At 34.7% G+C, this 13,565-nt stretch overlaps 1 protein-coding gene across 12 annotated transcripts in view; it reads left to right on the top strand.

Annotated features, from left to right (window-relative positions):
- VEZT (vezatin, adherens junctions transmembrane protein) overlaps nt 1–13,565 on the top strand; it is a 71,311-nt gene that overhangs the window by 32,329 nt on the left and 25,417 nt on the right. For 3 of the 12 annotated variants that reach the window (XM_032645611.1, XM_032645610.1, XM_032645620.1), the window contains exons 2-6: nt 2,219–2,353; nt 5,920–6,006; nt 7,079–7,192; nt 10,740–10,915; nt 13,074–13,349. In XM_032645611.1, the coding sequence (XP_032501502.1) occupies nt 2,219–2,353; nt 5,920–6,006; nt 7,079–7,192; nt 10,740–10,915; nt 13,074–13,349 (788 nt within the window). Of the gene's footprint in view, nt 1–2,218; nt 2,354–2,463; nt 2,485–5,347; nt 5,421–5,919; nt 6,007–7,049; nt 7,193–10,739; nt 10,916–13,073; nt 13,350–13,565 lie in introns of those variants that run through there. The other 9 variants (XM_032645615.1, XM_032645616.1, XM_032645622.1 and 6 more) reach the window with 6 other exon arrangements.

The raw sequence follows: 13,565 nt of genomic DNA, 5'->3' as shown, positions 1-13,565 counted from the left end.
ATATGGCCTGCAAATCCTAAAATATTTACTATCTGGCCTTTTACAGAAGAAGTTTGATGACCCTTGAATTAGAGTAACTCCACTTTGATCCATCTTATTTATTGTTCTTCCCCATGGGACTTCATTTGAAGAAAGCGTTCTACTGCCTTAAAAACAAGTTTTGGGTTTTTTTCTCAAGTATGTAAACTTTTCCAAAGGTCAGCCCAAAGAGCTAGCGTTCTTGTTCTTTTGCCACTCTGGGGGCAGAGCAGGGTGGGGTTCACAGTTCAGTTTGAAAATACAGATTGGGTAACTCAAGGCAATATTTGAAGATACATTATGGGTGATGAAAAAATTAACCATTTGTGCCACCAGAGATTTTAAGTCTGATAACAGGGATAAGACAGTAAATTCTTCCTGCTTATTTTTTAAATTTTTGCGTATTTTTCTCAAAAGAGAAATTAAACATAGCTTAAAAGGAAGGCATCTGACTCATCTTCCTGTTCCCTCAAATTAATAGCCAGTGAATTGCTACCAGTCCAGCAAATGCCCACTCTTCCTCATTTTTCCAGACTCAAAGATATATTCCCTAAAAGCATTGGTCTAATTTAGCTACCTCTCCTCTGTTTCCATGGCAACCAATACATTCCTGTAATTATTAATTTGCTTCCTGTCTCTGTACTAAACTATAAGTAAGCTTCTTTGGTGTCTTCCTCTCTAAACACAGGAGGGAGCATTTGTAATTTTAGGTAATATAGCACAATATTTCAGAGCACTGGCTTTGGAGTCAGACCTATCCAGCTTTCTCTAGCTTAGTGAATCTTTCCTCATCTATGAAATGGGAATAACAGTAGTAATGATGATGGTAATTTAGTTTGTTGTAAATCTTAACTGAGACGATGCGTGTAAAATGCTTAGTTGAGGTTTTGCCACATAGCACTATGTCATCTGAGTGGCTGTTGTTATTGTATCTCTAATATCTGACATAATGTCTTTTTTTAAGTATTAAAAATCTTGTTGAATGGAATCAAGGTTTATTTTAAACATTTACCAACTTTGTGCTTTAGAGAAGGCTAAAAGTTAAAATTAAAGCTTGCCACTTATCTAGAAAGAGTTGTCCCATGTATTTTCATTCAATAGTGATGATGATGTTTCTGTTCGATGTTCTTTTTTTTTTTTGGTCTGTTCCAAAACCTGTGCTCTTTCCACATAGCTCTTATAAAGTTGAGGTATAAATTGAATGCTTACTATGTGCCAAGGACTGTTCTAAATGCTTTATATTTATTTAGTCCTCGTAAGAACCCTATGAGTTAGGTATTAGTTATTATTCCTGTTTTTAGATGAGACAGCCAAAGCAGAGAAGGATTATAATTTGCCATGGGTTACCAAACTAGTAAGATGCAGAATTGGGATTTGAAATCCACAGTCTGGCTCCAGAGTTTGTGTTCTTAACCTGCACAAACCTACCTCTCTTATTTGCTATATGCTTTACATAGGCATCTTTTAGGTAACTTTCTTGGAGTTTTAAGTTTGTTTACAGTGCTGGCATATGATACATAATACTCATTTGTGCTTGAATGAATCAATATGATGGTATGATAAATTTATAATTGATATAGTATGATCATTGATTAATTCTTCTTGGCTTCAAGTAATAACTATTTTTCACTGTAGGCCCTTTTCGGAGCTATATTTAGCCAGGATTAGCTATTATGAAGCAATCTATTCTAATACTACAAAAATTTGGACAAAGAAATTGCTTAACAAATCTACTTATATTCCTAAATTCATATTTTCTTGCTGGTACTCACTCAAAAAAAAAAGTCTGTGTTTTATTTAGTTTTTCCTCTTTTGGGTTACTCTGTTGAATTGTTTGTTGATTTTTTTTTTTAATGTTACATGGCATTGTGACAGATAATTCAATTCTTTATAGAAGAAGCCTTAAAGAATTTGGGCATACTTGTCATAATGTTGAATTTGGCCTCTAAAACTTCTGAAATACAGTTGACCTTTGAAACATAGGGGAGTTAGAGGCACCCACCTGCGTATAACTTCACAGTCAGCCCTCTCTGTTCTCAGTTCCTCTTCCCGGTCTTCAACCAACCCTCCATTGTGTAGTGCTATAATATGTATTTATTTTTAAAAATCTTCATCAAAGTGGAACCCCACAGTTCAAACCCTTATTGTTAAAGGGTCAACTGTAGTAATGATCTTGAAATTTACTTTATGTCTCTTTCAGAATTCTCCACTTTACCAGTACTTACAGGATCTGGGACACACAGACTTCGAAGTATGTTCTTCTCTGTCACCAAAACCAGAAAAATGCACAGTGACAGAGGGACAACAAAAGCCTCCTGCAAGAGCCCTGCCAAAAGTAAGAAGGCATACTCATTCTCCTTGACTCAATCTTTTGTTCTTTACTGATTATTTAAACTGCCTTTACCCTTATCCTTGCAAAAAACAGAAAAACACCCTGTTGGCAACTTCATGTTCTCCCTTGCACTGGTAAGACTTTAATTTTTATTTCATCAGTAGTATGTGTCTGTTTAGATAAACATGAATCCTTGCTGTTTTGGACTATCTCATGGGTAGTTTGTATAATGAATTAAAATTAATATGATTGAAGATTAAAATATATTACATATTTAAACATTGAAGTTATCTGGAAGGAACCAGAAAAATAAACTAAAACCTTAATGAGAACCCAACTATAGGATTCCTGTAGTAACTAGAATTCTTTTCTTTGAGAGAGATTGGGATTGACATATATACACTAATATGTATAAAATAGATAACTAATTTTAAAAAAACGAAAAAAATAGTGGGATAGCAAGTGCAGACAAAAACAAAAAAATTCTTTTAAAGAGAATGCAAAAAACAAAAAACAAAAAAAAAGAGAATGCAAATTATAAGAAAGCAAATTAATACTTAATAAACAGTTTCAAGGATATATGATAGAGTGAGTGTATTTACCTCAATTTCTGATGCCCTTTATATCTGCGGTATCATTTACTTTTATACAGTAAATATTTCATAGTTGATGTACATCATTGTGAGGCTGAGATACTAGAAGAAGCCACCAATAATTATGTTCTATAAAATACATTTACTAGATTGATTCATGTTTTATTAGCTGTATTTATTAAAATAAGAAAAATTCCAGTATATTTCAGTTTTAACAAAAGGAATTCTAATTTAACAGAAAAAACTATAACTAGATTACCTCATTCCTCAAGCGTTCTAGTTTAATCAGTGTTTTATTATAATTCAAGTTCCTTTGGGGAGGAGGATTTTAAAGTTTTCAATTAGTCATTTACTCTGTGTGATAGAAAGGAAAAGATCTTTCCTTCTGTACTTCTTAGAAAAACTCTAAAATGTGAGGTAACCAAGCTGGGCACAATTGCAACAGCAGAGTAAACACCAGAGAAATGTTGTTTTTTTTTCCACTAACACTCACAAGGTGGGAGTTAGGGGAGCAAGAGTCCTCTGTACTTAAACCCTTTCTTCTCCTTGCTCCTTTCAAATATGAATGTTCCTGGGAAAAGTTTTGAAAGCAAAACCTAAAGATATATCTAAAAGATTATTGGGACTTCCCTGGTGGTCCAGTGGCTAAGACTTTGCGCTCCCAATGCAGGGGGCCCGGGTTCAATCCCTGGTTGGGGAACTAGATATCACATGCTGCAACTAAGAGTTTGCATGCCGCAACTGAAGATCCTGCATGCCACAGTGGGGATCCTGAGTGCCGCAACTAAGACCCGGCATGGCCAAATAAATAAATATTTTTTAAAAAATAATAAAAATAAAAGATTATTTACAGACTAAAATTTGAATTTGAGATTACTTGGCAACAAAAGACAAAGAATGGGCCAAGGGATAGTGCTGGGGCAGGAAATGGACATTGACCTCTTGTGTGTGTGAGTGTGTGTGTGTAAACTTGGGTTTTGTAAGTATTTAATTTTCATTTATGACAGGTATTTTTACATATAGAAATGTTGTTATTAATTTATAAATAAATGAGTTTAAAATTTCATCCTCTTAGAAATAGAGGAACAGTAAAAAGCATAGCCAGAGGGTGTTTTTCAAAATTACCACATGTCTAGAAAATTCATTTAGTCTTCATATTACACATTTCAACTGTACAAGCTATATCTTTCTAGAATGGGGCTTTTCTAGATATGAAGCAGCTAAATTTTAGAAAGATTTGTTATTCCTTCTTAGGGGATATATTTTTAGAATTGCCCCCCAAATTCTGTTCAAGCTATGAAGTAGCAGTTATTTTCTTTGGAAAGCAAATTTTCTGTATGAGTTCATGATGAAACAGTTATTAGCATTAATCACCCTTTTTAAACATTTTTTTTAATGTGATTGCTAAAGTACTTATTGAGTAGTCTGTACTGGTATTCTTTTCATGAATATTCATTCTCTGTATATTTTTCTGGTTTCTGTTCCTGTGATTATTCTTAAACATTCCTCCCACAAAGTTTCAGCATCAGTCCTCTTTGCTTGATCTGTTTTCTCTGAGCTATCTCATCTACTTTCTTACCCTCATTGGCCACTTTTGTTTATTCTCCATTTTCACTGAGTTCCAGATACTTGTTAGACATTTCCATTTGCCTGTGCTGCAGGCAACTCAGATTCAACATGTCTAAAACAACTTTTTTTTCTCAGCATTCCTGAAACAAAATATTCTTTCTGTATTCCCAAATTACCACCCTCTCAATTATCTTGCAATTTCCCATCACTCCCACATTGATTTGGTCATTAAGTGACTCAACTTCTTTGTCTCTAAAAGCCAATCCTTACTTATTACCATTTTTGCTACCCTAGTTCAAGGCTTTATCATTATTTAGCTGGGCTGTTGTATATCCTTCTAATCATGCTTCTTGGCAGAGCTCATTCCCTGCTAGTACAGCCTCTGCACTGTTGCCAGTTATTTTTCTAAAGTGCTGATTTTTATTGTTTCACTTCCTTATATAAAAACCTTTGGTGACTCCTCACAGTCTATAGGATAAATTCTAAACTGTTATTAAGACCACAGTCTTTTACAATCTCAGTACCTTTTAAACTTCATTATTCTTCCCTTGGGTCTTAACTGTCCCAAACTATGCCACCATCCCCAGTGGCATGTACTTCCATGGCTCTCTCCTTTATTCATCCTTTCCCCTTGCCTGGAGTGTTCTTCCCTCTGTTGTTATTAAATTCCTATTCATTTATTAGGGCTTAGCTCCAGTGTCAGCTCCTCTTGACCTCCTTTTTCCCACACTTTTTCAGATTTTACATTGGTTTGTAATTATTTGTACTGTCTCTTCTAAGTTCTTGAAAACAGCAGTTACGTATATTCATCTTTGTTCCCATGACCCTTTTTCAGTACCTGGAATATAATAGTCACTCAATGAAAGTAAACTCCATTTACTGGCCTGCTCAGGAAATGGGCTATTAAGGTAAATCGAATTTTTGATTGATTCAATAATATAACTTTTATTTCAATATGAGACAGTTTTTCTAAAATTGATTAAAATATCTTTCTGCCTTAGTATTATAGAATGAAATGCTCTTAATATTTGAGAATTTGGAGTACTTGGTTTTCATTTTGAAATACATACCCAATACCATCGTCATGTGGACATAGGTAGTATATAGTGTACCTGAGATACGTAGGTTTACAGGTCTCATTCCAAACTCACTGAATCTGAATCTTTAGTTGGGGGGCCCAGGAGTATGTTTCTGACTGAATCCTCCAGGTGATTCTGATTTGTGAGTAAATTGGGGATCTAATAAGGAGGCTGCAACACACTGGCAAAGCATGTAATATAACCTAGATGACTTTTTTCTTCCTTTTTCTGATAAAAATTATGATTAATTAGAAGTAAGTTATATGAAGTTTTTCTGCTATTGAGGTGTGGTTTAATAATCCTTTACAATGTCATTCCTCTCCTTCAGCGAGGCATCCTGTTAAAAGTGGCTGAAACCATCAAAAGCTGGATTTTGGTTCAGTGCAGTAAGAATGATGACTTACTTCACAAGTTGGTGAGTGTTCACTTTACTTCTTTTTTGTCACTTTTCAGGACTCCGGTTTATTAGTGAGAAAATTGATGAATCCGAATTTGTTTTGCTACTGATTTGGGCAGTGATTGATTTTGATTAGAAATTCTGGGCTGTTCTTCAAAAGGAGACTGATCTGCTTCATGAAGTGTTAAAGTTTGTTTGTATCACCTAAGGGGAAAAAAAAAGGAAAGGAAGTTCTTCAGTAACTGGGGATCTTTGCATTTGGACTCATTAGTATTATCTTCTAAGAGGTTATTAGCCACTGAGAATAGGATATTCTGGTAATTATTGAAGCCCTATTTGTTAGATTACTCATTTCCTGCTGCCGTCTTCCTCCATTGACAGGTATTCCTCTCCGTGAGGAAGGGAATAGATCTATTAGTGGGATCCTCCCCCTTTTCGTTAGGAACTTGACTGTCTCTATTCCACAGCCTATGTTTACAAAGTTTGGGCAAAATCAAGAGTGGTTCCTCCCTAATTTATTTATCATTAATCTACCATTCTCTGACAACTTCATATATAAAATTTAGTCTTCTGGGACTGATAAATCGCAGAATTTCCCAAAGACTAGCTTGATCTCTGAGCCCCAACAGGGAGTACATCTTAACAATATGAAGTCTAGGTAATATAGCTAAAAAATTAAAGTTTTAAAATTCTTATGACTCTCACAAGTAAGCAGATTTCAGAATCTTCTGCTGCCCTGTGACCTTAAGATGATAATTATCATTCTTGTAAACTGTCATTTGTCAAAGGATGTTTACAAAGTGCTTTCACATTTTGATTTGTTAATCTAAACGCTGTATAAGGTTTAGTGTGTTTTACCATTTGGAAGCCTGAGGTTCAGACATTTCAGTTTGGTTAAGAATACTTATTAAGTGAATTGTTGAAGAATGTTCAGCTAGAAAGTGAATCAGAATTTGAACTCGGGTCTCCTGGTTTCAAATCCCAGGCTCTTTTCATTATAATGTACCACCTTTCTAGCTTAAGTATTACTATGTTTTGACTGACTAAAATTACTTTTTTAGCAATCAACATTGGCAAGTTCTCTGTTCAGGGTTTCGTCTTCATAGGTGTGTTGAAAAGGTCAATGAAGTGTCTTGTCATCTACGTAGACATCATCTCTAGCCAGGTGGAGCCATCCTCATTCTTCAGTGATACTAGGACTGTGGTAAGGTATATGGATCCATATACATTTTTCTGTGGTTTAATTATAGTCTGCATAGTCCTGCTCTTTTCATTCTTGGTTCTTTATCACTGGCCACATGCTTCATGTCATATTTCACTGTAAAGTACCAGCTTCTGAATGCATCCCTTTTGTGCCTGTATTAGGCAGAATTGTAGGAAGTACATTCCTGAGAAATAGTTTACTAGTAATGGAACAAGGAATTGCCCAGTTAGCACCTGTCATGAGATTGCTTGACTTTTCCCCTTGATTATGAAATATTTTAAAATTTGTTATCTATACAGACATTGAACCAGTCTCTTCCTTTTATAAAGATACTGGTAATTGCTCCATGATATCTGAACATTTTACCATTGTTCATTTTCATTAAGGTAATACTTTTCTTCTTAAAGATTAAAAAAAAAAATTCCTTTATAGCAAGTATGATGTTAGTGGTATTGGCACTTTTTAAGTGCTTTTTAGCCTATAAAGTGCTATCATACATTATTTAACTTGATCCTCATCAGCTTTATTAAATAGCACTGTATATTAAAAAGCGTGTAAGATCATTGAAGTATATTGACACATGAATAAGTTCTCTTCTCCATCCCTAGGGGCCAAAATAGAAATCTCTTTATTCTTTAGCTGTGCTTCTCATAGTCTTTTCATTCCATCCAAGCGGAATTCTTCCTAAGTTATCTTCTCATGCTATTTCTCTGTTTAAATTCTAAAAAGATCCCTACTACCTATCAAATCAAGTCCAATTCATCACTTTGGCTGGCATGAAAGAGTCTACGTAATTTGGCCCTAATCTACCTTTCCAGCTTTATCCCCCAATATTTTCATCAGCCCAATACACTCTTCCTTTTCCTTTATTCCTTGCCTATTCTCTATGTCTATATTTGTACTATTATACTGTGAAATTTGTTCCATTTTTCTATTTTTGGAATCTTTCCAATAAGCAGTACTAGCTCTTCCTCAAGGCCTTTCCTAGAAACTTTAGTCTGTTGGATCTCTTATTTTCTGCAACCACCTTGTAATAATATCTATGCTATGTTCTGTAAGTTTTTGTATTCTGTGAGCTTTTCTTTATTGTATTTTTAATTATTTCATATGTACTAACAACACTAACAGCTAACACTTACATAGCGCTTACTGTGCGCCAGATATTCTTAGTAGTTTATAAATACTTACTTATTTATTCCTTGCAACAACCCTGTGAAGTGGGTACTGTTATTATCCTCACTTTACAGATGAGGAAACTGGAACAGAAAGGTTATATTAACTTGCTTAAGTTGTGGGACCAAAATATAAACCCAGGCACTAAGTCTTGATACTTGTTGAGGGCGAGCCAAAGTTCACGTAGCACACCTTCCCCCAGCACAGAGCACCCATCCTATTAATACTGCCTCGAATCACACTGGTTTTGGGGAGGCTTTATCCCAGTTCTGCAACAGGTCTGATGCCAAGGAGTGGTGTTGAAGAAAGTGAGTTCCTGATTAAGTGGCATGCCCATAAGAGGGTCTGTGAAGAGGACGAGTTCCCAATCTGCATTAACAGCCTCCCCCTCTCTGTCAGCCTTAGCCTTCATTTAATTAGGCTTCTTTAAACTTAGCCCTATACAATTACTTAGAGGTCTCATAAAAGGCCTGATTTCAAGTTTTTGTAGCAAAAGTTTTATTTTTAGTACTTGTATTTGAATATGGTCATGTCTGATTAGGGAATCCAAACCAAATTATAAGGCCAATATGTGAAGGTTTATTTTAAGGATTACTGGAAAAGCTACCATGCCCCACCCCCTGCCCTCCTGCCTTCCTTTGCCCACCTGCTCTCACTACCCTGCAGCCCACTTCCCCCTCTTCACCCCTAACAGTAATATAAAGTGAGTTGTGCTGTTCTCTCTTTATGAAAGTGGGGTGGAATGTCGAAAAACTAAGTAGTTCCTAATGTTGGGATTGTAAGAGAGAGGAGGCAGTAGTTCAAATATGAACCATAAAAGTGCTGCAGAGGTATGTGCAGGGTGTATCAGTAGATGGTAAAAAAGCCTTATAGGCTAAAAGGAAGATCAGCATTCCACTGAGATTTTTTTTTTTTAGATAATTAAAAGAAATATATCCAAATAGTCCTAATATTAAAAATATTCTTCTCCTTCTCTAAAAGTGATGTATAGCCCATGACCAAGAGGATATGTGCTCTTAGTGTATGGATCACTGCATAGTGTATGGATCTGTAGTGTATAGATCACTGCTTAAGTCCTCATGGTTAGCTCGGGCTAGAATCTGTGGTGTGGGAATGATTAAGAAGAGCAAATCCACTGCCCTCAAACACTAGACCTAACTGGTTTTACTTTCATTGCTAAGGGTCTTGTCCATTAGAAGTTCTCTTTATTTTTATCATACAATAGTATCTCCCTATTCCTAAGTTTAATACAACATAAAACTAAATTTTCTGGTAGAGAAGACTATCTTCAGGGAAGAAGAATCAACTACCAAAGTCTTAGGCTTTGAAATCATAATCCTGGAAAGTTACTTAATCTCTTTGAGCTTCAGTTTTCTCCTCTGTAGAATGGACAGGAGGATGATAGTGTACATCACAGGGTTACTGTGGAATTGCTCTAACATTGCTATCTCATCTCTCACCCCTCCACCAGGTACACACTGCAAAAACTAATATTGGTGACTTGCAGGTCCCCAAACTAGAAGAGACTTGCTTTCATTCTGTCTCATCCCATTCTTCCAACTCTTTCATCTGGTTCATCCTTTAAGATTCAGCTTAGGCATCACCTCTTTTACTTTCTCTTTGTTGCAGGTTTTGTTCCTTCTATGCCATTTTCATAATAACCTAGTTATACCTCATCACACTTCTTTGCACTTACTTTTCAGTCCTCTGCGTTAGACTATGAACTCTCTAAGAGTAAAGTCTTATATGTCTTGTTCATTTTTTTATGCTTTTGATGTCAGGCATGTTGCCTGGTATGTATTCCTTGAGAGGTGGGTAGAAGGAAAAGAGGGAGGAATAAATAAGCTGGTATATGTGAAAGCATTTTGTAAACTATAAAGTGCTATGCACATGTTTTTGTCATTTTGTATTATATTCCTTAATGATGTATTTTTAATACATTCTAAATGTCCATTTTTAGAAAGCCTTGATCCTGCTGATGTAATTCTTAGATATTGGCTATATTGTTACAGCATCCAGGGACAGCATCTTCTGTTACAGGATTATATTTTCCATGTTGTTTTCCAACAATTTAATTAATTAGGCTTAACTCAACAGGTTTATTAATCTGTAATTACTTCACATCTGTTTATTAAAAATATATATTTCACTCACATGTGGCTCCATAAAGTCTGCCTCAGTCTTTATTGTTTCACATTTATAATGAAAATAAAACCCTCTCCATCATACTGAAAATAGATTGACTATTGTTTCTTCTTCTTGGAATCTGTACTAAAAATAAACAACTCTAATTTTATTAGCATGGTAGGAGCTTAATATTTAATACAAAATTATGCATGTATTAATACCTCTCTTCCGGTCTTTTAATGTCAAGGATATTGGATTCCGACTCGACTCACTACATACCATCCTGCAACAGGAAGTCCTGTTACAAGAGGATGTGGAACTGATTGAGCTACTTGATCCCAGTGTCCTGTCTGCAGGGCAACCTCAACAACAGGAAAATGGACACCTTCCAACACTTTGCTCCCTGGCGACCCCTAATATTTGGTACTGTCCAGAAAACATTTATCCGTTGCTTACATACAGAGTATTACCAGAGGAAATCCATCATCACGCTCTCCATTATAAAGGCATTATAAACATTTTAGCATTTTAATTAATGTAATGATATGCCAGAGGTTAAAAAAAAAAAGTCCCTTTCTAAAGTAAATACTATTTCAAGTGAAGGTGGAAAAAATATCCAGTTTGATTATTATATATTTTCAACTCAGTATAGTTAGTGCTGTGTTTAACAACCCAATAAGCAGGTATAACATATGCCCCCAAAAAAATCTCTCTTACCCATATACCTATACACATGTGCTCATGAAGGCCTAGCCAGTGCTTTATGTTTCATTACCATTAATAGATTATGTAGTAATTACATTGTAGAGGCACCAAGGATAGGACATAGGGCATGGAGATAAACAGTTGATTCCTGCTTTGTTGGATGAGAAGAGATCATAGACAATAGACAATTCAAACTATCTTAAAACTTGTCAGCCACTTAAAGTATTTGGATCTAATGCAGAAGTCTCAGGCCATAATCTGTTAAAAAGAAATATATATGTATAGTAAAAAGGGATTATATATACAGAACTGTGAATATCCTCTTCCTATTAAAGTATGCGTTTATTAAATGAACTAAATTATTGCTCGAACTGTTCAAGTTATATGGGCAGTTACATTCATTGGCCTCAGTGTTCTGAATTTATCTGTCTTTCCTGTCACATTGACAAATGCTTCATATTGTAATAGATAGCAAAGTATGGTGTTTTCCAAATATGTAGTCACTCAGATATCATGATGAAGTAAAGCATCTTATCCTTTAAAAATATAAGAACTTAAGGAGCTGCTAGAAGGAAGCATAGGTTTTAAGAATTTTATAACTTTATATTCAAGTTTTCTTTGACCTCAAATGTCATTAAGCACATCTGAGCCCTATAAATACATTATAGACTTTGCTATAAATACATAAAAGTATATGATGAGATTTTGCTTTATGATATTACCAATATTGTCTAACAGTAAAAGATTCCAAGGAAATTAGGGCAGGCAAATATTATTAAGAAGCATTCTTACATTTTCTTTATAGTTTGACTATATAACTGTCTTCAAGTAGTGTTGATGTTTTTTGGATATCCTCAGATACAGCTCCCCTATATTTACCTCTTTCTATATTTTCACATTTTCATCTAAGCCTTCATTGCTTGAATGATGTATGTTAGTCTGTAGATTTGTAATTGACCTAAATTTTAAAATTTTCATACATATTTTGACTTCAGTTAAAGCAGTGTAAAATACAAAGCTTGTCCATATTACGGTCTGCAATAAATATGTATATTTCCAGAATTGTGGTGATGGTTATTTAAAATTAATGATAAAATAAAAATAAATTAATGATAAAATAAAATAAGATGGGGCTTCCCTGGTGGCGCAGTGGTTGAGAGTCTGCCTGCTGATGCAGGGGACACAGGTTCGTGCCCTGGTCTGGGAAGATCCCACATGCCGCGGAGTGGCTGGGCCTGTGAGCCATGGCCGCTGAGCCTGCGTGTCCAGAGCCTGTGCTCTGCAACGGGAGAGGCCACAACAGTGAGAGGCCCGCGTACCGCAAAAAATAAATAAATAAAAATAAAATAAGATGACTTTATTCAAAGCAATTACTCATGAAGTATATATTATTTCTAATTGGAAAAATGCTTATATTTTCTTGAGGTATTATATGTTTTTGCACAGATAAAGTCTAATTTTAGGGGAAAAGACCTCATGATATCTCCAAATATTAAAGATTTTTAGTATTAAAAATTAGTAAAAATTAAAGTTTTTTAAAATTTTATATTTGTAAAATCATATTTTAAAATCTGTAATTTGTTTTTAGGTTAAAAAGCACATATCTTAAAAAAAAAAAAGTTTTTTTCAGAAGATACCTATTTATGTCCTTTACCTAAACTGATTAGCTCTAGACAGTGGGTGTCTAGCAACTAGACAGTGGTGCTAGATATTTTTTAATTGTTTCATATTACTTTTTAAAATGTCATATTTTATAAAGTCATACTTTATAAAGAAGCTAGCATTTTATCTATTTTAGGAAACCTGAATTGCTGACTAAAGTAACTCATCTTTCTCTGGACTGATGGATATCATTTTTTTGGCTTTTCTGTTCTAGGGATGTCTCAGTGCTATTTGCCTTCATTAGTTTGCTCATTATGCTTCCCACTTGGTGGATTGTATCTTCCTGGCTGCTATGGGGAGTGATTCTATTTGTTTATCTGATCATAAGAGCTTTGAGATTATGGAGGACAGCAACACTACAAATAACCCTAAAAAAATACAATGTCCATTTGGAAGATATAGCAACAAATAGCCGAGGTTTTACTAACCTCGTGAGAAAAGCTTTACGTCTCATTCAAGAAACTGAAGTCATTTCCAGAGGATTTACACTGTGAGTTCATTTTTCATTTTATTTTTTAAATAATTCTTTTCTACTACATAGTTAAATTAGAATGTTTATTACCTATTTTTATTTTTGTGTTGCATTTACAGAAAAAACTAGGTTTCTCTTTAGCACTTATTAAAGTCTGTTAACTGCTAAGTGAAGGAATAAATACATTATATATTAGATTTAATAAGTGGTATGATTCTTTTTTCTACTTTGAGA

Source organism: Phocoena sinus, chromosome 10 (genome assembly GCF_008692025.1).
Source record: "Phocoena sinus isolate mPhoSin1 chromosome 10, mPhoSin1.pri, whole genome shotgun sequence".
Lineage (NCBI taxonomy): Eukaryota > Metazoa > Chordata > Mammalia > Artiodactyla > Phocoenidae > Phocoena > Phocoena sinus.
The sequence above is the reverse complement of the archived record's forward strand: the minus strand, read 5'-3'. Positions and strand labels throughout refer to the sequence as shown.